The sequence below is a fragment of the Magallana gigas genome, chromosome 4, assembly GCF_963853765.1.
Source record: "Magallana gigas chromosome 4, xbMagGiga1.1, whole genome shotgun sequence".
NCBI lineage: Eukaryota > Metazoa > Mollusca > Bivalvia > Ostreida > Ostreidae > Magallana > Magallana gigas.
The window spans coordinates 20,117,637-20,142,499 of NC_088856.1; the positions used below are offsets into that span (position 1 = coordinate 20,117,637).

At 32.5% G+C, this 24,863-nt stretch overlaps 1 protein-coding gene and 2 long non-coding RNA genes across 3 annotated transcripts; all 3 read left to right on the forward strand.

The window, feature by feature from the left end:
* Nucleotides 1–5,150, forward strand: LOC105317115 (uncharacterized). The gene is made up of 6 exons (XR_010712938.1): nt 1–503; nt 1,399–1,591; nt 2,214–2,531; nt 2,616–2,864; nt 2,967–4,856; nt 5,039–5,150. It is a non-coding gene; the product is annotated as an uncharacterized lncRNA (long non-coding RNA).
* A 4,724-nt stretch (nt 5,151–9,874) lies between these two features.
* Nucleotides 9,875–16,906, forward strand: LOC105317116 (uncharacterized). Its single transcript, XR_010712939.1, has 6 exons — nt 9,875–10,592; nt 11,195–11,387; nt 11,693–12,009; nt 12,098–12,328; nt 12,430–14,349; nt 15,437–16,906. It is a non-coding gene; the product is annotated as an uncharacterized lncRNA (long non-coding RNA).
* Nucleotides 16,907–19,793: 2,887 nt separating this feature from the next.
* LOC117682965 (uncharacterized) lies at nt 19,794–24,659 on the forward strand. The gene is made up of 5 exons (XM_066081607.1): nt 19,794–20,410; nt 20,582–20,765; nt 22,717–23,033; nt 23,137–23,394; nt 23,533–24,659. The coding sequence occupies exons 2-5, from the start codon at nt 20,710–20,712 to the stop codon at nt 23,994–23,996; spliced, it is 1,095 nt and encodes a 364-aa protein (XP_065937679.1). The 5' UTR covers nt 19,794–20,410; nt 20,582–20,709; the 3' UTR covers nt 23,997–24,659.
* The last annotated feature ends 204 nt before the right edge of the window (nt 24,660–24,863 follow it).

Below are 24,863 nucleotides of genomic sequence, written 5' to 3' on the forward strand. Positions count from 1 at the left end.
TGCATCTCAGAACTAGCAACAAGGACATGTATAATTTTCGCTAATGTGAGTAGCCACCAATATAAGGATGTCACATGTGAATATCATACAAATGATCGAAAAAGAGAAGGATAGGGGTGGTCCTCATACCTTTTGGGGCGGGAAAAACAGCCGCAATAATAAAATAGAGGAATCTGTATTTGACAATTGTTTAACCGGGGCTGTGGCGGAATTATCAGTGAATGATCATCAGAGCAAAATTTATTCTAAAAGTAAAGAATACTCCAATGACAAACGTTTAAAATGTGAACAAATTGCTGTGCAAGACATTGAAGATTCGGATGTTCTTCCGAAAGAAAAGAAAAATATTGATGACTCAGATGACTCAGATGAAACAGATTACTTTGATAGTGAGGATGAATACTGGGACACTCTTATAAATAAGACCATTGAGGACAATACTTCTGCATGCCTACACTGTCTTTCGTATCATCTACCCCGGAGTGTCAAGGAATATAAAACTTGTGAGTCGTTATGTAAAACATACATGTATCATTTTATTGTTTTAATCTTTAATTAAGCAAAATATATCAGCAAAACAAGATTGAATGGTGCTAAATTATTGTCAGTTGTTAAGTATCGTAAGATGTTTTAAAAATCTATTCCCAAGCGCTGATAAGCCGTGCTTTACATTGTGGCTGTAAGACCTATATTTATTTTTTATTGAGAAAGCATTTTCAAACCCACGCAAACGAAGTTATGGGGTGTACTGGAATTAACATGTCCGTTTGTCTGTCTCTATGTCCTTTGACACATTTTGCGTATAGTCCACTTATACATTTTCGATGGGTGGTTATGTCAACATTAAGATACATTAATGCTCTGGGTCAAATTTTTGTTGAGTAATGAAGCACCTCTTGAATGAAAGCTTAACAAATTGTCTCCCTCCAGTCTCCTGCTGGAATGTAAACTATATTAACCGGCAAAAGTGTCTGAATGGAAATAAAATCTAAAAATGAATGTAAATGGAGGAAATTCATCAGTTTTGGTAATAGTGTACATATGTGTCAGAAACATTTAAATTACAATTATTTCAGATACTGTCATTGGATGCCATTTTGCTCATTTGAGATTTGCAGAAATATTAATACTCTCTCCAGTTTTCTTCTTACATATTAAAAACATAGACATTAATATGTTTTTAACAGCTTACAGAAAAGGATAATTTTTTTTCCAAAACATTTGTTTATGTTGCGAATTCTATATTCACACTAAGTGCACAGGTCTCCTTCACTTCAGGTGCAAGTAGTTGCATATGGGAGTTGATTTAGAATTTAAATCTTTAGAAAAATTTCAATTTGTGTCCAATACAAAAAAGAACGTGTATTAAAATGAGTGATTTATTTATTATATGTATAGGTGCGTATGAAGAAGAATATGATAAGATTCAATGGTGTACACGAGCTTTTCAAGTGTTTGTCCAAGAAAACAACTTTGAAATCCACGATGTATATGGCGATGGGAACTGTCTGTTTCGTGCTGTTGCAGATCAGCTCACGATAAACGGATGTCCTGGACACACAGAAGCATCATTACGAAAAGCTGCTATTCAGTAAGAGTTTAAAATGCATGTAACTATCTCTATCTGTTCCTTTTTTTCTCTCTCTCTCCCATGTATGTACAGTTGAAGAGATATCACACGCAGATGTTAAAACTACTTAAAATTAACAAGTTAACTTTGGTTTAAACAGTTTTACACACGCACACATAACCTGACATCTTTGCCAGTTAAATCAGTGTTGATATATTACACAAGAAATTTAAATTACAACGCCGTTTTCTTGTGCGTTAACAAGAACTAACTACACTGAAGTTACACTAGAAAATACGTTTTCATGTAAGCTTTTGAATTTCTTGTTATAGGTGTTGATTCAAAAATGAATTTTGTCAAAAATACTGAGGAATCAATAGATTTCGTGGTGTATCAATTTTCGTGGATTTCGTGAGTACCTCTCATCCACGAATTAACATCCTCCACGAATAGTATATTAGGTTATAAAGTCATATTTCGTTTTGTAGGTATAAGAAAAAACACGAAAATTCGTCCCCACGAACCTATAAAATTTCAGGAATCCACGAAAATTGGCCCCAACGAAAATTGATGATTCCACAGTAGTGAAATTTTAATAGCATTACGTCCAATGTTAATATCATTAATGTTAATATGTTTTCAGGCATCTAGAAAGCAATCCCTCCAAGTACGGAGTACACTCCTCTTCCTTTTTATCCGGAGACACATGGCAATGTTATCTGCAAAGAATGAAAAAAAACAGGCGAATGGGGAGATCATATTATGTTACAGGCTTTAGCCGATGTTTTCCTACTGCATATTAATATTTATAACTTTGTTCACTCAGGAAACAGGCGTACTAATATTACTATGGACCAGTCGCTTTCCGTTACGATGAAATTCAGTATAGATCTTGGTCATGTAGGGGAGTCACATTATTATAGTCTTCGTCCCATGAATTGGCTTGCGGAACTTCCATTCAGTAAGCAGTTTCTGCATAAATAGATTTCAAATCTAAACTACCTAAAATAAATTTGCTTATCGAGTGTTTTGATCTATTTTTCAGAGGCTCAAATATTTCGAATGTTAGTGACAAACATGGAAAAAACACCGGAGGAAAGAAAACGAATCGTAAAGGAAAAGTTTGAGCAAATGGCTAAAGGTTGTTTTCCAGAGTCCTATTTAGCTGAGTCCCTTCAATTTGTCTTACATTGGTTTTCACTTCAGAAAGACCAAAAAGGTGCACAGAATACCCTATTCAAACCTGTTTTCATAACCTACAACGGAAGCGACCTACAACAGGAAGAAACAAGAGGTAAGTTAAATTACATCTTATATCTAAAATAATCCATAATTGATTTTTCTTCAATTTTCAGAAGATTTAATCTCAATTTCTTTTTATTTTTTGTTTTCTCAGAATCTCAGAAAAACCTTACTGGTGATCAATCTTATGTTGATCCTGTTTCCGGAATTCCTTTGCATCATTTAACATTTATCACCAAGCATTTATTTCCTGTTAACATGTTTCGCAAGCAGTTACTTGTAAATGGACCAGTGATTCGTACTGAAGACGTTTGCTATCATTTTCTAGGATCGCAAGCTGATGAAAGCTTAACAAAGCTACTAGATCTTACCAGAAACCAAAGGCAAAAGTTTGAAAATAATAAAATCGTCGTCTTAAAATCAAAAACATTGGCGATCTTCCCAAATGAACCTGTCAGACATCAGCTTATCCCAGGACACCAAGGTCTCTATGTTGATTGTTCTAAAACAAACCCAGGATATTGTAGACTTAGAATTTCTAGTAATAATACAAAAGATATAGGGGGGAGCATGTTTCAAAAAGCATTCACAGTTCCCGCTTGCACTTCATCTATCATAAAAATTCCGGATGCCGAAATACATTGTCTAGGGGTACTTTGTTTAACATTTCCGTTTTATCAACGTTGGGAAGAATGTAGAAAACGTTTTGATTTCCCCTCTCGAGGTCTTGTTAGTTCTATCACTGAAATTGGCTGTACTCTAATTCCAAAGTCACATCCGAAAAGTTCTTCACCGGAAATTGAATGGCAATTTGATTTTTCCATGGCAGAACACTTCATGTTTAGAAGTCTAACGCAAGCACAGCTTCACTGTTTTTTTGTTGTGAAACTACTAGTTGAGACTATGGCACAAGACTTTTATTTCGAAACCAAGCACCTTAAATCAGTTTTTCTCATGGCTTGCGAAGAAATGCCCAATTGTGTCTGGGAGACCCATTTTAGTGGATGTGTATTGTATGTATTGGACTGTTTGCTCTCATGCTTGAGATCAAGGTTTCTTCCAAACTATTTCATACCAGAAAACAATCTCATAGACTGTCATAAAGAAGAAGACATGAATACACTATGCACTATAATTGAATATGTACGTTTGTTTCCTGCAAATGCCATTGAAGTTGCTGCAGAGAAATATGGATATTTGTTTGGCTCAAATTTAATCAAAAGTGTTTTGTCAAATGCCAAAGAATTTACAAAAAAGAAAAATATTAATGAAATATTCTATAACTTATTTGGTCCACTAACAATTGCAGCAGCTAAAATGTTTGCTAAGATGGGTTTCTATGATGTATCGCTTGAAATTCTCAAGGAGAGATATGAACAAACCCTTCTGATACCAGATGTAGGAATGAGACAAACATCAGTTTGCTTTTCCGATGTATTTATGTCAGCGCTATTGGAAATAAAACAAAAACCATCCCGCGTAATATTGTCGATGTTATTCGACCAAGAAATGGGATCTAACGTATCTGATGCGGTTTTTAAAACAAAAACATTTAATCTACAAACATTATTACCATGGACAGTTGATAAAAAGATAGGCTGGCTGACTGTTCCTTCTTCACATACCGACGATTTGCCTTCAATTGCTAGTTTTCTGTATGATTATAGTAAGAAGGAATATTGGAGGAGAAATGTAGTACTTTCGAAATTAGCCATAACGACAGCAATACGATGCATTCAAGAAACATTAAACAGTGAAACACTCTTTGCAGATGACATCAGTGATAATGGTTTAAAAGCAGAGGTGGATGCCCAAACAATAATGGTAAAGAAAAAGTTAATTCCATACTACGTTCACTTATACAGTGTTTCAAGGATAGAATATTCAATATTTCCCTTGATTAATCATATGGATGACATTGAACACCTTTGCAACGAATTCCCAGAAATGACATGTTTGGTCAGCTCTATGTTTCAATATACGAGGCAACCAGAGAAGGAAAGAGAATATTCCAGAAAAATGCGAGTTCACTTTTTAGGGGAAGGTAAGTTTCTATTTTAGAGTTACATGTACAAAAATATACAAAATTATACTCAATAAATAGCTTAATTTGATGCACGAGTTCAGTGAATATTTTTTATTTGTTTAGAAAAAAAAACCAAATGATTAATAACAAGGCTAAGTACTAGAATTAAGAGAATGGATAACATTTGTTTGCTTTTGTAGATATGAAAAACATACCAGAAAGAAGAACTCATTTGCACTGACAGCCAGTACAAAGATATCAGCTCTTTAATGTTCACTCAACATAAACTTTATAAATAGTTGTTGTCCTTTCTGTGTTTCGTTTTATAACAGGGATTGTCATTATATATATTTATATATATATATATATATATATATATATATATATATATATATATATATATATATATATATATTAAAACGTTTAAAAGGAAAAAAAAATGACATTTAGTGTATCGTAGGTTTCCGAGACAATGGGTGATATGTAAATGTTCGGGTGTTATTTGAAATGTTTTCAATATTAAAACATATATCAAACAAAATCTTCTAGGACAAAATGTGTAACCAAAAATAATATTTAACTATAATACAACGGGTAATTTTAATGCATGAAGTTAAGTCTGAACTTTGAATTGTACATAAACATGCTTTGTATAGTCGCTATAGTTATAGAGTACATGCATATAATCTATTTTAGGTGCAAAGTGTAAAAACATATAGTTACATCATTCTTAGTGTAAAACAAGCGTAGTTAAGAAAAACATATCCGAGTAAAATTTAAAATCAAATTAGAAGAGAGAATTTCCGTGTATGTCGACTTAAATATATTTTTAGAATGCTCACATCCTCTCTTAAAAATCTATTTTAATAAGTTTTGAATGCTAAAAGTTAGTCTACACATTACCCGTGAACATATTGCGTTATGTACGTTTTTTTAAATTATAAGTCGCGCCTTTATATTTACTCAAGGCAGACAAAATCGAGATACTACTTTATCAAAATTTCATAACCTACCTTTGGATGATTTCTCATGTATCCGGTTTACTTACAACTTGATTTCAAATTGAATGTACAGAAAACATTTTCATCTCCCGCATAATTTCCTGAAATCAATAGACTATAGTACACGCAAAAGATATATGAATTAAATTATGACTTTACAATGGAGGTAGGACCTAAAATACACTCTAATTACTTTTCTTGGTCAAATAGAACTGTTCAAGATATATCGATGATGACCCATTTCCGATAATAATATATCAATACTTACATTAAGGGATCAATTGCTCCCCGGTAAAAGAATTGCAATACATAGTATCGAATGTAAATCTGAAGATAAGATAAGCCTTACAGAATATATTCATTGTGTTTCTGAACAAGACCTATCTTAGGACAAACGTCTATCACATTTTTTTTATGAGGGTCTACAAGTACATGTAAAGTATTCTTAGTCTAAATATTACATCAGGTAAGTTATCTTTGTTACAATGGTTCGTAATTACATTGTGTTGTGGCATCTGTTTATTTCATCTCTAGCTACAGTACTGTTACCCAAGAAACTGGAAAATTCGGATTGACATGTCGTACGGCTACAGTGCAACTTGCTTTTTACAGCGCAGTAAAACTTTCTATAATTTGAACCTATTTTTTCTACATTTTTTTTTCAAATTTCGATGTTAAAATTGCTCAAACGTTTTATATAGATCTCTTATACTGTCTGTGAATTTCTTTTTAAACACTCTCACAATCCTTGTAAAGTGAGATAGTATGGTTTGTTGACATTCAAAAATGACGACTCTCGATCTGCACATGAATTTGACATACTTTACTTTCCGAGATCAGTGATTGTCATAAAAAGACATTCTAAGGCTATTAAAAAGATGATATCAGTGGTAAAATGACTGAGAAAATGTTTTTTGGGGTTTTTTAATGGGAGGAACTGCAGTTCTACGGCATGCTAAACTTAATTTTCCCGTAATGTTACATACCTGCAGCTATCAGCCAACATACTGCAGATTATTCTTAGACTTATGATATACCTAAACTCCTAATAGGCCTTTATTAACGATCTATCATGAGTTTAAGCGATGACCAAAGCCCTAGGATATCATCAAAATTGGTTAGTAGTGGATCATCAGGACAAGTTCTTTAAACATTGTGGAGATTTGAGATGTTAAGCATTTATTTAACATCACGTGGACCTTACCTGAACATCTGGATTTGAACGCCTGGGGCTGACGTAGTAATGTTAATTGATTGGTGACATAAGAGACCATACCCTTTTCTCCCTCAATAGGACAGATAGTTAATATGTAAACGATCAATTTCATTGACTTGTAGAACTAAATTGCTCTTTATTTGAAATATTCTGTGAGTAGGTCAACATACAATATTTAAAATATTTTAGAGCGTAAATTGTTTTCTACACAAAACTGAGTTTTGTATTGTTTTAAGTAAAGTAAAATAAAACTAAAATAAACGATGTTATATATACTATCCTTTTAAGTTATGAAGATAAACTTCCGGCTACTATAATTTAGAACCGAAATGACCGGGACAAGAAACCCCAAATATTCCGGTTTTTAAAAAAAAAAAACTCTTTCGAACTCTTCTCTCTCGAAGTTTAATTGGGGCCCCTTAATTTCGACTTATCGAGATTCACATGTAGTTTGACTATAAATCCAAGGCATATTTCATTTTTGCTAGCCAAGGTTTTCTGCTCCTCATCACTTCTCACAAACCCTTGGCATCAGTCGAAATTTTTGTTTTCGTCACGTGATTTCCTATTCTATTTTTAAATCAGCCAAATAATGAAAGATGCCGTTATTTAACGTACCTGGTGCAGAAATGGCAGCCTATTTAGACATTGATATTGACAAGTTGTAATAATGTTTTATTGGTCATTGTTTTTATTAAATAGGAAAAATCCCAGTCGAATTTATTCGACTGGGAGCGGTAAACAGTTGGTAAATCCTCAATCTTCGATTGCATGCTCTTTTGATAAACAACCCGATGTACTTGTTATTGCACAATTGAATGATAAATGCATAATGAAGGCTCAAACAGAAAGATTAAAAAAATAAGGGGTTTGAGCTATTCGTCCCAGAGACACTCGTGAATAAACAGAAAAAAATACTGGTTGATTAAATCAGGTATACTTTGCATTTTTGGATTTGTCGAACGGTTTCAATAAACCCTAATCAAAATCCAGGGGAAAAAATCCGACTTCGGATAGTATGATATGTCAAGGGTTTTTTAGAAGCGCCAAGGATCAGAAAACCTTGGCTAGCGAAGAGGCATTTTTGGTTCATCATATCATTTTATATGATTGATTTATAGCTAAAAGCAAATATATGAATAGTGTAAGAGTGCACGTGTGTGCGTATACCGATCAGTGCAATCTGCAATCCCTTAATACTATGGATACGTAAGAAGATCAAACTAGTTTGTAATTCACCTTCTGTGAATTTTTCATAGCGCAATCTCCTTGCGTGATATATTCAAGTAAATGGGGTGAAAAAAAGCCAGTGTGTTGACCACAACCGAAAGGTAAAAAAAATACCATATTAATGTAACTAAAAATTAAGCATGTAACATTACTACAATCAACGACTTTTATATAATGTGATAAAAAATCTTTAATTATTAATTAGTTATCACAGACGAACAATTTCAATTACTTGTACATTTTATGTAATGACACCGTATTATTCTTTGTCCTTATAAGAGTTTTAAATTTCTATCTTTTGGGGTTTATTTTAGGTAAAGCTATATTTATTTATGGTATATTTATTTATTAAGCAAGAAAATAATGTTATTTATAGTTTTGCATGTTTATGATCGCAAATGGAATTATAAAGTTTTTTATATTGCTATTTCTGTTTAAAATTTATTCATCAACATGCTTGGTATTGATTGTATTTCATTACATATAAGCATTATATGAGGAATTTAAAATTAAAAAAATTTAAAAATTCTGTAAGGGATACAAGGACGGAAGAAAACTCTCACACTGTAATTTTATATAACTCTTAGTACTAGGCTGCGCCTTACTATTTGTAAGCTCTTTTTCCTATGTCTTTGTTTAAAGATCATGTATTATTCTTCATCAAAGAACAAAATAAAATAATAATGACTGACTTAGAATAACTTTAAAAACTTTTTTAAAGTCAATAATGCTTGTTAATTCTAAATAACATCATCATTTTTTTCATTCAAAATTACATACATTTTTTATAACAGTGAAACATTCTTTCCTAAGCATAAGCTTATTATTTAAAGAAGCAGTTAAAAAGACATTTATAAGCTTTATTTTCATAATTTCATTTTGCTGCAAAACATGATATTTCTGCCTGTAACTTAATCATTAGGATAAATAAGACCTAAAAAATTTATCAATATTAGAACTGCCATTTTAGCAGTACATTAAAAGTTTGACATGAAAGTCCTCGTATTGCTTCAATTATGCATATTGCGTTCAAATGCAAAAAGACAATAATTTTTATTACCTTTTCAAGTTTTGAAATATATATACTATACCAAACATTGTTTCCCTATAAATAAAACCTTGAATAAATGCAGAAAAAATACACATGTACTGCAAACATTTTATCCATCTATAATACTTAAGTGATGGTGATTTTTTATTCGGCCATATTAGCGACCCTCCCGGCATAATGTTTACAATCTGTATTGAAACAGCATTAAAGAATTATTTGTCGGTTTCATCTAAATGTTATTCAATTACTGTTTATCAATATACGTACATAATCAAACCAGCAATAAAGAACATCTGTTTTTTAGAGAACGTTTACCACTATATAGAACAAATGTGCACAACACATGGCACAAACCTTGTTTACATACATGTTACAACAAATTTTGATTTCTATTTTTAGCTTATTACTCCTCAAATTGTACTAGAAATAACTGACCATTCGAAATATCTTAACAAAGAAAGGAAGCTCAATTCGTGAGAACGTTCCATTAAAATACAGTTCTTTAAATTGAGATTTTTTAATAAGGATTTGTTTTCCCAATTTGAACAAACTGTGTGCCTTGCAAATTTACAACGATTTCCTGTAACATAGTCAATGCCTAGTACATGTACTAGATCTCTTCAACAATATTTGTGTTACTCTAATTTCCTTCTTCCTTAATCTAAAATTAGATCTTCTATCAAACATACATAATTTTTAGCTTGACATCACTCTATCGACTTGTATTTAATCGATTTAATTTTCCGGTTTGAGGGAAACAAGCATCATTAGAGATAAACATTTTACACACAAAAGGGATTGTTAAGAATTAATGATTAGAAGTATGTCTTTTTTAAAGATCACACAAATGATTGAAAAAGAAATGCAAAGTGGTGCTCCTAATTTATTTTGGAGAAGAACATTAACAGACAATCATATACCTGAGATTGAGGAACCAACTGTTTTCAACAATTGTTTGTCTGGAACAACAGTAAAATTTCCGAATAATGAAGAGGATAGTAAAAGTGAGTTCAAAAGTAAAGAATATTCCAATGGTATTGAAGAAAACCAACATTTATTGAAAGACCTCGAAAGAGATTTAGATGTTCCTCTAAAAGAAAACATTATCAATGATGATGTAGATGAGACAGATTATTTTGATAGTGAAGATGAGTACTGGGATAGCCTTAAAAACAAGAACATAGAAGATAATCCATCTCCTTGTTTACATTGTCTTACCTATCATCTTCCACGAGGTATCAACGAGTATAAAGAATGTAAGTCGATTTCATGGTCAAAATCTTGTAAATGATTCCAGAATGTATTTTTGGTACCACCATTACGACGTCATTAAGTAACAATTTCTTGACATTCGATATTCAATCATGAAAAAAGTAATTCCGATACCTATATTATATTCAATTTGACATCATTTTAAAGAGGAGGTCAATAGCTAATTCGATTCCCTTTTTAAAGAGACTCTAGGCATTCTTGATATATATTTTGGTAGTAAAAAATGGGCAAAACTCTGTATTTTATCCCTTTCTCTTCTTATTTCATTGAATATGACAGTTGGAAACACGCTTTATATAATTTTCATTGTGTTTACCAAAAATTTTAATCCCGTTACATCCTATTAAACAAAGCTATTTTTATGAACCACCATTGAAAGAATTTATATTTTAAATATTATAAACTTGTAGGCAATTTTCATTTGCTAGATCTTGACCTTTAGAAAACGCATAAATAATATAGTAATTTTTTGCTTGATTCTCCGTTGTGATTTCAGATTAACAAAACCGTCTCTTGTGAAAAAAAAATTAAAGTGCTACCAAAATTCATATTTATAAAAAGTGAAATACCCTCTTAATATGTACAGGCTATTATGAAGAAGTGTTTGATCTTTCTCCATGGAGCACGCCAGCAATACAAAAGTTTGCCAAAGACAACGATTTTGAAATCAAAGACGTGTATGGTGATGGAAACTGTCTATTTCGTGCTGTAGCAGATCAATTTATGATCAACGGGTGTCCTGGGCACACCGAAGTGTCATTACGTGAAACTGCTATTGAGTAAGCATCTTCATTTTTATAAAAGCAATGGGAATCTATGCTTTTTATCTATTGTATGCAGATCGGTTTCCTTTTTGAACTAAAATTTAGATCATCATAAATTTGTTTAAAGTGTGGTGATTAACATGTATTTGCACCTGATTATGTTTCCCTTTTATAGATAATAGTTTATATCGGAATTTAAAATATCAACTTGAAGTTTTTGAATTTAAGTTTTCAAACTTTGTTAAGGTAAGTGTTTACTTTGTACTAAGATTTTTGATAAAAGTAGCACAGTAATGAAAAATTATTTCAAAATATTTCAGACACCTAGAAAAACATCCTTCTAAGTTTGGAGTGCATAGCTCTTCCTTTTTATTTGGAGAGACATGGGAAGAGTATCTTCAAAGAATGAAAAAATCTGGAGAATGGGGAGACCATATGATTCTACAGGCACTGGCTGATGTTTATCTGTTACATATTAGTATCTATAATTTTGTCCAGACGGAAACCAGACGTACAAATATATCTTCACAACAAGCCCATTCGATGGCGATAAAATTTCACATTCATCTTGGTCATTTAGGAGAGTCACATTATTTTAGTCTACGTCCTTCTCAATGGTTGACAGGAATGCCTTACAGTAATTATCTTTCTCTAGGTCTGCGAAAATTATATCAGTACTTAACGTATTTATTTTAAAATAATTTCTAAAAATTCTTCATTTCCAGGGGCTCAAATATATAGAATGCTAGTGACCAATTCTGATACAAAGGTTTTGGATAGTAAGTTCATATCAATGTCCCGGGGCCATTTTCCGGAATCTTATTTAGCAGAATCTGTTCAGTATGTATTGCAGTATATTTCCACTGAAGAAGAGAGAAAAGGGTCACAACATGCAGATATTAAACCAATTTTTATATCCTACCACGGAAAAGACTTACAACAAGAAGAAACAGAGGGTAGTTACATTTTAAAAACTCCATGTATTTTAGTTGACTGACGAAAACTATCTATTTTAGAAGTTTAACATGTGTCATGTATATCAAAATTACTTTTTCAGATTCTCAAAGAAAGCTCACTGAAGACCAATTTTATGTTGATCCCCTCTCAGGAATACCTTTGTATCATTTAACATTCATCATGAAACATTTGTTTCCGTATAACATGTTTTGCAAGGAACTAGAAATCAATGGTCCAATCTTTTGTACCGAAAACGTATGGTATCATATCTTAGGATATCAAACCGATGAAAGCTTAGTAACGCTACGAGATATAACCCGAACCCGAGTGGTGAGAGAGAAAAAGAGGTCTGGAAATCTTTGGGTTGTTGTTATGAAATCAGAAACAGAGGCTATTTTTCCAAATGTAAGTTTGACTCCTCGAGATATACCAGGACAATTGTATGTTGAATGTTGTAATACCCACCCTGGATATTGTAGACTTAGACAAGTTTTCCCTAGTTTACCTGAATCAGGAGAGGGCAATAATCAATTAGGTTCAGACATGTATCAGCGAGCATTTAGTGTCACCAACGACTTACGATTAAAAATAAAATCATTAAAACGATATGAGATATTTGGTATAGGAGTGCAATGTTTAACATATCCATTTAACAACCGCTGGAAAGAAAGTAGAAAAGGGTTCGATTTTCCATCTCGGTCTCTTATAACTTCTATAATTAAAACAGGGTGTACATTAATTCCAAAATCACATCCAAGAAGCACTTTCCCAGAAATTGAGTGGCAGTTCGGTTTTTCCATGGCAGAACACCTTATCTTTAAAAGTCTTACGGAGGCACAGATTCATGGATTTCGTATTATCAAGGTTCTGGTTGAAAATTTTGTACACCACCTCCCATTAAAAACAAAGCATATAAAATCAGTATTTCTTATGGCCTGTGAGAAGATGGCTTCTAGTGATTGGGAAACAAATTTTAGTGGATGCATACTGTATGCACTTGAGTATTTGTTGTCATGCTTAAAATCAAGATTTCTGCCCAACTATTTTATACCAGAAAATAATCTCATCGATTGTCACAGAGAAGATGATATCAGTACAATGTGCACTTTAATTGAATTTCTCCGTCTTTTCCCTACCAATGCTATTCAAATTGTCGTTGAAAAATATGGTTACACATATGGTTCAAATCTAATCAAACGGGTATTGTCAATTGCAAAAGATTTATCTGAAGATACGAAATCTCATAATGGAATAAATAACTTATTTTGGCCTTTAACAATTGCAACAGTCAAAATGATGGCTAAGATTGGATACTATGGTGTATCACTTGACATTCTACAGCAGCGATATGAGCAAAGTCTTCTATTATCTGAGACAGATCTAACACGAACAGCTGTAAGCTTCTCCGATCTTTTTAAGTTAGCACTAGTAGAAATTAGACAAAAATCATCGCGAGTTCTTTTATCGAGGTCACACCGTTTGAGAATGGGACCAAATGTACCAGAAATGTCTCCCGAAGAGAAAGTGTTTACTCTACAAACGAATATACCATGGGCAGTGGACAGTAGGATAGGCTGGCTAAAAGTTCCTTTTGAAAACCAAAGAAATCTGAATGCTATTGCTAGCTTTCTGTACGATTACAGCAAACTAGAATATTGGAGGCGAAATGTAGTTTTAGCTGAATTATCCATCACAACGGCAATACGCTGTGTTCAAGAAACATTGAAGAATGAATCAGTCTTTGTGAAAGACGTGAAAGATAGTGCTTTAAAAACAGAAATATATGCCCAAATGAAAACGTTAAAGAAACAATTAATCCCGTACTATGTGCATTTGTATAGTATTTCAAAAATTGATTATTATGTCTATCCAATTATCCGTTACATGGAGGACATTGAGAAGCTTTGCAAGGAGTTCCCGGAAATAGCTGGACTTGTCTGTGAAATGTTTTTGTATACAAGACAACCCGAAAGAGCAACCGAATATGCTGATAAGATGAATGCCTACTGTCGTGATAAGGGTAAGCTTATTCTAGTTAAGAAGAGCCAAGTTCAAACAAAAATAAAAGGAATAAATTAGCACCCACAAAATGATTTTTTCTTAAGAGAGGGTATTTTATCTGTTTTTCGCAATACACTATAGACCTTAGCAATTTAGCAAACTTCTTTACTGTATTATCATTACATGTATAATTATTCTATGTTACGAATCTAGATAGTCATGTGACAGGGCGAATGAAACATTCAATATACCGGGGAATAAATAGCATATCCGACTTTTCAAAAACCTAGAGAATGTTTATATAAGAGCTCAATAATGAGCATTTGACGTAAAGAAAGAAGAAATGAATATGGAATTTTTAAAACTTTAAAAAAAGGTGTGTGGAACACCTCCATTTAGTGACGTATTTTGGTCAAACTACGAATATGTAAATTATGAGTTCGAATTTAGGGGGTTTTATAATTTTTACCTTTCCAGAACTTTTTAAAACCTAATTTTTGGTCAGATATTGTGGAATTTGATAATTCTTAAACAAGAAAAGTATTTTTGGCATTGTGTTCTTTTTTCAACATTAATATCGACAGGTGTCTCAGGTATATATGATTCGAATGATATCAAAAAGGTATATTGCCATGCAAATGTAAACATTTTTACATGTACTTTCTTATTATATTACAAGTAGGAACCTATAAGAACCTTGTGAATTATTTGTAATCATACGTTGTTCGGTATAAAAACAATTTATTGCATGGATGTTGGGACATATGAAGAGTTATTTCCCCTTGAGATCATCGGAAGATGCTATAGAAACATATTTTTGTTTTTGTAGGGGAATAAATTTTCATATAATCCTCAACATCATGTAGCAAAGGTATAATGTTGATGTACGGTCTGAAAATATAGTATGGATATAGTATAGGTTTTGTCACTTTCATTATATTTTTAAGAGATGAGAAGCCAAATATGATTAGCAATCAAAACAAGATTTCTTACGAAAAATTGCATCACAAATAAACTAATCCAAACCACCTCATCTCAAATAATCATCTTGATAAAAATGTTCACCATACAAAAAATTCAGCTTCCCTGTTTGTTTTCTTTTGCAGGTTTACAGTACAATCCAAAAATATTTTTTCCAATGGACTGAAAACATACAATATTTGAACATCTTCCTTGAAATTGTGATGACAGTTTATGATAACAAGATATTTGCAAGGAAAAAAATCCAAATTTTGAAGTGTTGAATTTATCAATACTTTCTATAAATTATAAATTTGGTATGTAAATAGCAAATGATGAGATTTCATTTCAATTTATTTCTGTTCCAAAAATTTTGAATAAAAATTTGCAAAATAATTCCAACAAATATATAAATGACTTCAGAAAATTAAAATTATTCATCACGCAGGATAAAAAAAAAAGGGGGGGGGTTAACTCTAATCAAAATATCTCATTTGCAAGGCAAGAAACTGGCTACAAAAATGTAATATGTTGTTGAGGACATTTTCATTCTGGTTTGTTTTAAAAGCAAAATAAAAAAAAAGAAACACTTTTACACTCTAACGCCCTGTTCCTAATAAGTCGACTGATTTGTACCGCCTTTTATTGTACCACCTTTAACCCGCATTCCTTAACCCAGCATATACCAAATACACGTGTACAGACATTTGATCAATTTCAGCAGCGATCGTAAATTAAGTACATGCATTTACTTTAATGACGAAATAGAAGCTGTAAATCGAATTATTCGTACTTCCACTTACATGTACGACCGCGGCAAAAGAACTAACATTTTCAAATATACATTTTGTTGCCGATTTACACGTGTTAATAATGTTTTCCAAGCGCTTATGGGTGTTTGCGTTTGCGAAACTCATCTTAAACAACATCATTTTTATTGTGCAATTCCCTGAAGATAAACTTTTTTTTGGTCGTATATAGTTATTACCGAATTATACAATGATAGATCAATCTAAACAGTGTTTTTCATTTGAACCTAAACTTGTGTTACTACACATGAAGAACGTTAAAAAGTTTTCAATAAATGCATCAAAATTGTTTAATTTTCCTGAACTTAATAAAATTATTAAATTCGACACGAGACAAATGAATGCTTTACCGAGAATTGTTCACCGGGAAACTAGTCAACAGGTGGCTGAGTACGAAATAACGAACACACTGGCAAGAACATTTTTAAATTAAAAACTATGGATACACATTCTGATTTATGGGAATATAATAAAAAATCCACGTTTCTATAAATAAGATGCAACTCAGTAATTGTCTGTCTGTATGATTCATAATCCACACGATATCAACTGTCTTAATCCCGCAGTATCAAGAAACACACCCTGTGTAAAAATTGGAAAATGTTTTGTTTCTATATGTTTATACAGGCATGTATAATTTGCAACTGAAACTTTTGATCTAATTTTGGCTTAACAAATAGTTATATGTAACTAATTATAAACACGAGACTTTACTGTAGCATTTCAAATAAAATTATATTTATATCTATATATGTATGTATTTGATGAAACTCAACAGAATAAAAGATATTACTAACCAAACATTAATAGATTAAAAATACAAATAGTGTATCTATAAAGGTTCTTATATTTTCCCTCACTACGTTCTTCCGAAAATAATACAATAGATTGCTAAAAGAATCAAAGTATTGAAGTACTGAAAGTCGGGCTCTTTTGGTGTGTCTTTGTGTCTCTCATGCTTTTAATGTCGGCAAAGCGTCAGAGAGCGACCAAATTTTGTAAGCGGTTATAAACAAAAATATGTCTGTCTGTAGAAAAAAGTTTAACAGTTGCTGCCTTACATTTTGCAACAAGCGTTATATATTAAATCCCAATTGCTTCAACACACAGCAAAGTATTTTATGGAAATTCATGCGCATTGTATGTGTCCAATATGCATAGTCTTGTTTTTAGAACAAGTTTTTAATAAGAAAACTAAAAACAGATAGACAATTCTTCGAAATTAAAAAAAAGAAACAAAATGCTAACATTCTTGACAAAACGTGGCTCTTTGACACTGTTTGGGTTTTTTTTTTTTTGGTTTACTTTTGAAGTTGTGCAATTTACAGGAACATTGGCTTTCAGCAGAGCCCGGCTTATAAAACCAACAAGTACTACATATGTATGCTGCTTGCTAACGATATTTTAATTACACAAGACACCAATATGAACAACCGTCTGTCAGCCCAAAATCAGTGCATTCCATATCATCTGCCATTTTATCTTACTTAAATCACCACTAGCGAGCAAGCTTAGCGTCCCACGCCACTGCATGGTCCTACTATTTATATTACCTGATCATTTGACCCGAAACCTATTCGAGTATTTATGAAAACCCACCACGCACATAATTTTAAATGCACACTGTACGTAAAAATTTAAATTTCAGACCTACATTATTTATAATTGTTACAATATTAGTCATAAACACCGATTTCCCCTGCATGATGATTAGATTGCAAATGAGTTGTCAATTAGAGTTCTGATTGGTTGGTGCTCTCATTGTCAAAACCGTTACCAGTTAACCAGAGGTATGGTTACTAGTATGCGATACTCTGATTGCTTAAAGCGATATCCTGTTGACAGGTCTGATTGTTAGACCACACCCATGGTCTGCCCTCAGGGTCTGCTTCTGAAATCGGGGTATCTTCTTTGTGTATGTTCAAATTATGATCCCATGAATAAGGAAGAGCCATAATAAGATTGAATTCTAACATAGGAATAAATAGACGAAAATATGTAAAAGTCTTCTCTTTAACACTTAATTGGCCAGAAAAGCTGAAATTTGTTTGGACGCATTCTCAGGTAGAGTAGATTCAGGTTCGTTTAAATCATAATCTTTAGTTTTAAGGTAGGGTCATAACAAGGGTGGGGTTTAATTTTTACATAGATAATAATAAATAATGATCTTTAATATTCTCCTTTCGGAAAGAAATGTAACAAGAAAGGTTTCGGTGGTTAACATATATATGGATAGTGGAAAATGTTGAAATAAAAAGGAAAAAAAATGTTCTAAATTAACAAGATATGTTGTATTTTATACTGTAAAGCAACTTTGATCAGGGTTATGGTATTACTGCTCAGGTGAGTGATGTGGCACATAGGTCCCCTGTTTGTAATGTATGACTGTGCATATGGCTAAGGTTGCTGATGCAAATCAAATAAGTTTATTTCAGGAATAAGCTCAATTTATTTACTTTGATTCGTTTGGAGCACTATAATGATATTTTTTAATAATTCCAAATTATCTCCCCTTGTATAAGAACGTGGTTCTTATTTTCACAACTTTGAATTCCCGTAGTCTAAGGATGCTTTGTGGTTAAAATTGGCCCAGTAATTCTTTAGAAGAAGTTGGATATGTGAAAAGTTCACAGACGGACGGACGGACAGAGGGACGGACGGACAGACAGACGGACGACAGACAAAATGTAATCAGAATCTTCAGCTCAGGTGAGCTAAATGGTCAATTTAAGATTTAAATACTACAAACGTACGGTGTTTCATTGGGTGATAATGACAAATAATCCACTATTGTTCATTAAAGTTTGTTTCTTAAAATACAAAATATATTTGCTAAAGATATATGCAGATGCAGGCAGCATTAATTTGTTTCACAAACAATACCTGCAGTAGGAGAAATCATTTTACGATTAAGTGCATTGAAGTAATTCTCTGCATAACGTTTACATTATATATGGCTTCTTATTAAATATTGTTTCTTCTTTTATTTAATATAAATCGCTAAATTGTCAAAAGGTACATTATAGAGAGGTAAAGATATAAAACGGTTACGGGTATGCATACATTTGTGATAACTGCACGAACACGTAAACGTTTTTGTAATTTATCAGTTGAGATTTGGTTACTTTGGGGTTTAAACGGGTACGTAAATTTTGACGTTGTTTTGTGACATGAATTTACTTAATTAACTCAAAAAAATGATTAATTTCCTATCAGTTTGCTAACAAATGAAGTTTGAAAATAAATCTTTATAATGTATCACAAAAATATATTCACTAATCAGTTAGATTATTTTTGTTGTAACAGTTTGTACTTTCTTGTATACGACACTCCACCGGTTTAGAGAACGCGTAGAAACCTGGTCGCCACAAAAACTGATGATTCAGACGTAATACGCGAAGAATCTAGGTGACCCCCCTAGTACATGTATACGTATCTGCACACTTTTGAAATCGCAACCTCTCAAACTTAGACAATGACATTCCTTCATTTTATCAAATGGTTTATATATGTGTTACTATATCAAAAACAATATTTCTGTAGCAAAAAAAAAATTAAATAAATGAATAAAAAAAAAATGTACAACTTTATTTTCTCATTAACATATTGACGTTTTGCAAGCGTAAGTAGCTATAGTGGAATGATGCAGAAGTTCTCGTTAGGGCGTAAGACCTTTAAAGAAAATATAATATTGTATGATAGTCATTTCATAAATTATAATTCTATTTTTAAAAAGAATTACATTTTCTCGTGCATCCGTGCAAATTTCCGTCCTCGTGTAACTGAAAATACGATTGTGCAAGTAACGGGAAATGACTTTTCTCACATTTTCCCCACGTATTTTTTAGAATATTGCGAAGACACCATTGATGCAGGATAGTTTTCAGAGATGTCACTGACTAATGTCACTCAGTTGATTGAAAAAGTGAACCAAAGAGCCGCACCTAACGAGTTTTGGAAAAAAGGAGAAATTACTATACAATCGAAGACAACAAAGATTCAATTGTTTTCAACAATTGTTTGACTGAAACAAATACCCCATCTAATAGCAATCAAGACAGAGCCGTTTCCGAAGAAAATAGTTTTAACAACAATATCGATCATGTGAAAAAGTGGATAAGGCGGATTTAAACAACTTCACTTTGGAGCCAGGTGATGACTCGGAAGATACTGACGAAACCGATTATTTTGACAGTGAGGATGAGTGTTGGGAAAGTGTAAGAAAGAAAAGATTTGAAGACGTGTTTTGTTCGAAATGCCGTAGACACCATCCAAAACACAGTAGACATGCAGATGAAGATTTTCAAAAATGTAAGTCAAATCAAACAAGACTTTTTTTCAGATTTATAGGCTAGCGTTTAAATAAATATCATGATTTGACATAATTACATAATAAATGAAAATTTTTTGCTCTTCAGAATTAAATGAACATAATATTAATATATATGAAGAATATTAAATGTTAAAGTTTCTATTTTCAAGATGAAGATGAAGATATATCTCACTGGATAACATCACCAGCGCAAAAGTTTGCCAAAGAAAACAACTTTGAGATTAAAGACGTGTATGGTGATGGTAACTGTCTCTTTCGTGCTGTAGCAGACCAATTTATGGTCAATGGATGTCCTGGACATACTGAGGTGTCGCTACGTAAGACGGCAATAAAGTAAGAAAAGCTTTCATTACAATACTTGGATTTATTGTCTAACTTATCAATGTTTACATTATTGCTAATGCTTCCAAAATGTGATTATCCTCAAACAGTAACTCGTCTTTTAGATCATTTATTTATACATTGAAAAACTGTTAGGTAATCAGTAAATATATGTTCGGAACAAATAAATTACACATTTTTATGTGTTAGATAAGAATCGCCCATACAATAATATTCAATTTAATTAAACGTAAGTCGTATAAATAACATGTCTTAAGTTAAAATAATAAAATTTAGATAAGAAACAAAAAAGAAAATGTATATGAAGTCATTTCATTTATTTACCAAAAACCCATTATACATTGATATAAATTTTTGTTCAACATTGTTCAACATTAAAAGACAAGAGACCATTTATACCCGAAATAATTTCAAGTGAAAAACAAGTGTTCTTCTCTTTAGGATTTTATTCTGTTATAATTAAATTTGTCATGGAATATTAATTTGAATTAATTGAATGTCATTTCAAACCTAAAATCATTTTCTCTTCTGTATAAATGCGTTTCGTTTCACAAAGTCAACTAGATGTTTGGTATGCAAATACAAACAAATTAGATTTGTTGGCAACCTTCCGTTACAAATCGGAGGGTAAATCCTATTCCCTCTAACTAATAGGTTTACCCTGTATATTTGATGTATGATTTCCTGGCACTTAAATGTACAGTCCCTGAAACATTCTTCTGTTCCATTGTTCCTCCATGCGTTGACTTGCGCTATCCGCTTACCGTTCATAAAAGCAGTCGACGCGCGCTTACTGTGCGTTTACAAAGAGTTCACCTTGCGATCATCTTCGTTCAGTGTTCACTTATCGGTTAGTCCCTTTTCATTCAGAACGCCATTGTAAAGTGACTTTTTGAGACTTACACGAAAAAAAATTTAGATAAGAACGCGTGCGTAAAGGTCAAAGGAAACTTACATTCACATCAGAAACATCATTTTTATTAGAATTTAATTCGTAAACATTAAAGTACATATTCTTGAGAAAATCCGCAATTACACAAACCCCCCTGTGGTTTCTAGGTTAATGCCGTTTTATTATCAACATCTACACGTTTTTATGATTTATTTCTTCTTTTCTCTCATAGTGCCCAGTTTTTGAAGCAGGAAATGAATAAAAAAATTAAAGTAACGTATAATTTAAATAAAATGCACAATACTGGTACTCTTCATATGTACGCTGTAAAAGTACGGGAGGTCAGTCAGTACAGTTTATGTGTCAAATTTTAACCGATAGTACGACAAGGATAATATTATGTTTAGGCTGATAACAATATAAACATCAGATTGTTTATTTGTTATTTTCTTCTGACTACCGAAGAAATACAATGCAAGCTTTATAAAAACAAAACTCCCTAGACACTCCTAAAATCGTTCATCATGCGTTCATATAGCGTTTACGTATCATTCACCGTTCACTTTGTGCTAACGTTTGCGCTCATAACCGCTCACCAAATTCAGTTATACGTGCGCTTACCGTTCGCTCAGGGTGCGCTCACCGTTCAAAAGGGATAGTAAAACGTATCAAGGACTATACGTAGTAAGAATTATTAAACAATGCTGATGATGACGCGTAGGTTAATATTTCCAAACAGGTACATGTAATTTTATGTCCCTTTATGTTAATGATAATGTTGTTTTTTGGGGGGTTTTTTGCGTTGAATAAATTTTAGTACACATTTGTAAGTCACAAAAATAGTTAAACTTACTTGTATTATGAAAGCAACCTCGGGTATTTATGATATACACTTTACAAGAGTGAACTTAACAAATTATTGTCGACAGACTAAAATTTACACGATAACGTGCGTTTTAAAATGTCTTTCTCATTTCCTGCTATAAAAATGTCATTTATTTATATTTGACCATGATACTATCTACGATCTTGCACAATGTTCTGTTTCAGGCATTTAAGAGCGAACCCTGCCAAATATGGAGTTCATACATCATTATTTTTATCAGGAGAATCGTGGGAAGACTACCTCGAAAGAATGAACAAAACAGGAGAACGGGGGGACCACATCATTCTTCAAGCTTTGGCTGACGTCTTTCTTTTGCACATCACAGTATTAAATGTTATTAACAACGATGTTAGACGTACTGAAATCGTAACTGAGATGGCCATGGAAACGTCGACAAAATTTCATATTTGTCTTGGTCATGTTGGGGAATTTCATTATTTTAGTCTCCGCTCAATGACATGGAAAATGGAATTACCATATAGTATATAGCATTACTTTTCATTAAACTCTTTACCTTTCTAGTTTATTTCATCATTACTCTTTCAGTCTGAAATGAAATAAATTACATGATATTTATATTTTAGAGTCACAGATATACCGGATGCTAGTTACTTGTTCTAAATATTCTACCGAAGAGAGATCAAAAATGGTTGACAAAAAATTTGCTTTTTTGTCCCAAGGGTGTTTTGCCGATTCATGTCTAGCAGATTCAGCCCAATATGTTCTACAGTGTATTCATATAAACGGAAATGTAAAGAAACAAAGGCTGACAAAAGATAATCATGTTGAGTCAATTTTTATGTCGTGCACTGAAAGCGATGTACTGTTTCGCAATAAAGAAGGCAAGTTGTGTTTTAAATATACATTGTTTTTTAAAAAACAATTTTTAAAATGGGAATTTTTGTATTCAAAGGAAAACATTTTTATCATTTTGCATTGTTTAGCAGCCATATCTAGCGGTTATGAAACTTTATTTGTAGAATCTCAAAGACGGTTAATTGGAGATCAGCAGCACGTTGACCCTGTCTCGGGAATACCTCTTCCTCATTTGACATTCATCATGCAACATATTCTTCCAGTTGAAATGGTTTTTAAAAGAAGTTTTGTTGAGGGACATCTGTTCCAACGAAAAGGAGTTTTTTACCATTTCTTGGGTTCGTTTCAAGACGAAACAGAAATTTTTATGCGAGATATTTCGTGGAAACAGAAATCAAATGACTCGATGAAAATGAGAATTAGTTCTAAAATTCCAAGAATAGTTGTTCTAAGCTTAAAAAAAGAAGTGAATTATGAAAGGGAAATGCAAACTTGGGAACCAATGCCAGGTCATTTATATGTCGACTGTTCAGAAACACTTCCTGGATATTGTAGATTGAAACTCCCTTCCTCCGACTTAGTTAACAATAATGACTCCGTTGTAAGACTTGGTTCAAATTTATTCTAAAAACAAATTGCAGTTCCGGACAGGTTACATTCGCAAATCAATATGGGGCTTCCATATCAAATTCAATGTACTGGAGTGCGCTGTTTCACGTTTCCATTGTATCATCGTTGGAAAAAGGAAAGACAATCAGGATTTCCTTCCCATAATGTGATTAGTTCTATCGTTGAGGCAGGTTGCACCTTGATTCCAAAATCTCACCCAAAAAGTATTAGTCCAGAAATTGAATGGAAATTTGATTTTTCTATGGCAGGATGCATTATCTCTAAGAGTCTGACGAATGCACAAAGGCACGGTTTCTATGTTCTAAAGATTATGCTAGATAACATTGTACATCATTTACCTTTCAAAACAAAGCATTTAAAGTCCGTTTTCCTTATGACATGCGAAGAAATTCCACCTACGGCCTGGGCGAAAAATTTCAGTGGTTGCGTATTGTACGTATTGGATTCCTTGGTGACTTGCTTAAAAGAGAGATTTCTTCCACATTACTTTATACCAGAAAACAATCTTTTGGACTGCTTTAGGGACGATGATGTCAACACATTATGTATCATTATTGAATATATTCGTATTTTTCCTGCAAGTGTTATTCAAATTGTTGGCGAAAAACATGGTTACAAATTTGCAGTTAACTTAATTAAGCGCCTTCTATCACATGCTAAAGGGTTTTTTTTAACAAATGTGTGAAGGGTAACAAAGAAATGATCTGTGTTGTTAAATCACAACACAACTAACAGAGAAGTCTGCTTTTTGTCGATTACTTGTCGAAATAACGCTGTGTTAATTATGGTTTGAATAAATGATTATTTTTGTTTTGCATGATTCCTAAAACAAACATAATTATCTCATACTCGTAAATTAAATTTG

Bases quoted from the DNA above. Each gene is read 5' to 3' on its own strand.
- LOC117682965 (XM_066081607.1), top strand. From the start codon at position 20,710: ATGGTCAATGGATGTCCTGGACATACTGAGGTGTCGCTACGTAAGACG. The intron at 20,766-22,716 runs GTAAGAAAAGCT...GTTCTGTTTCAG, and splicing joins CTACGTAAGACGGCAATAAA to GCATTTAAGAGCGAACCCTG. The intron at 23,034-23,136 runs GTATATAGCATT...TTTATATTTTAG, and splicing joins GAAAATGGAATTACCATATA to AGTCACAGATATACCGGATG.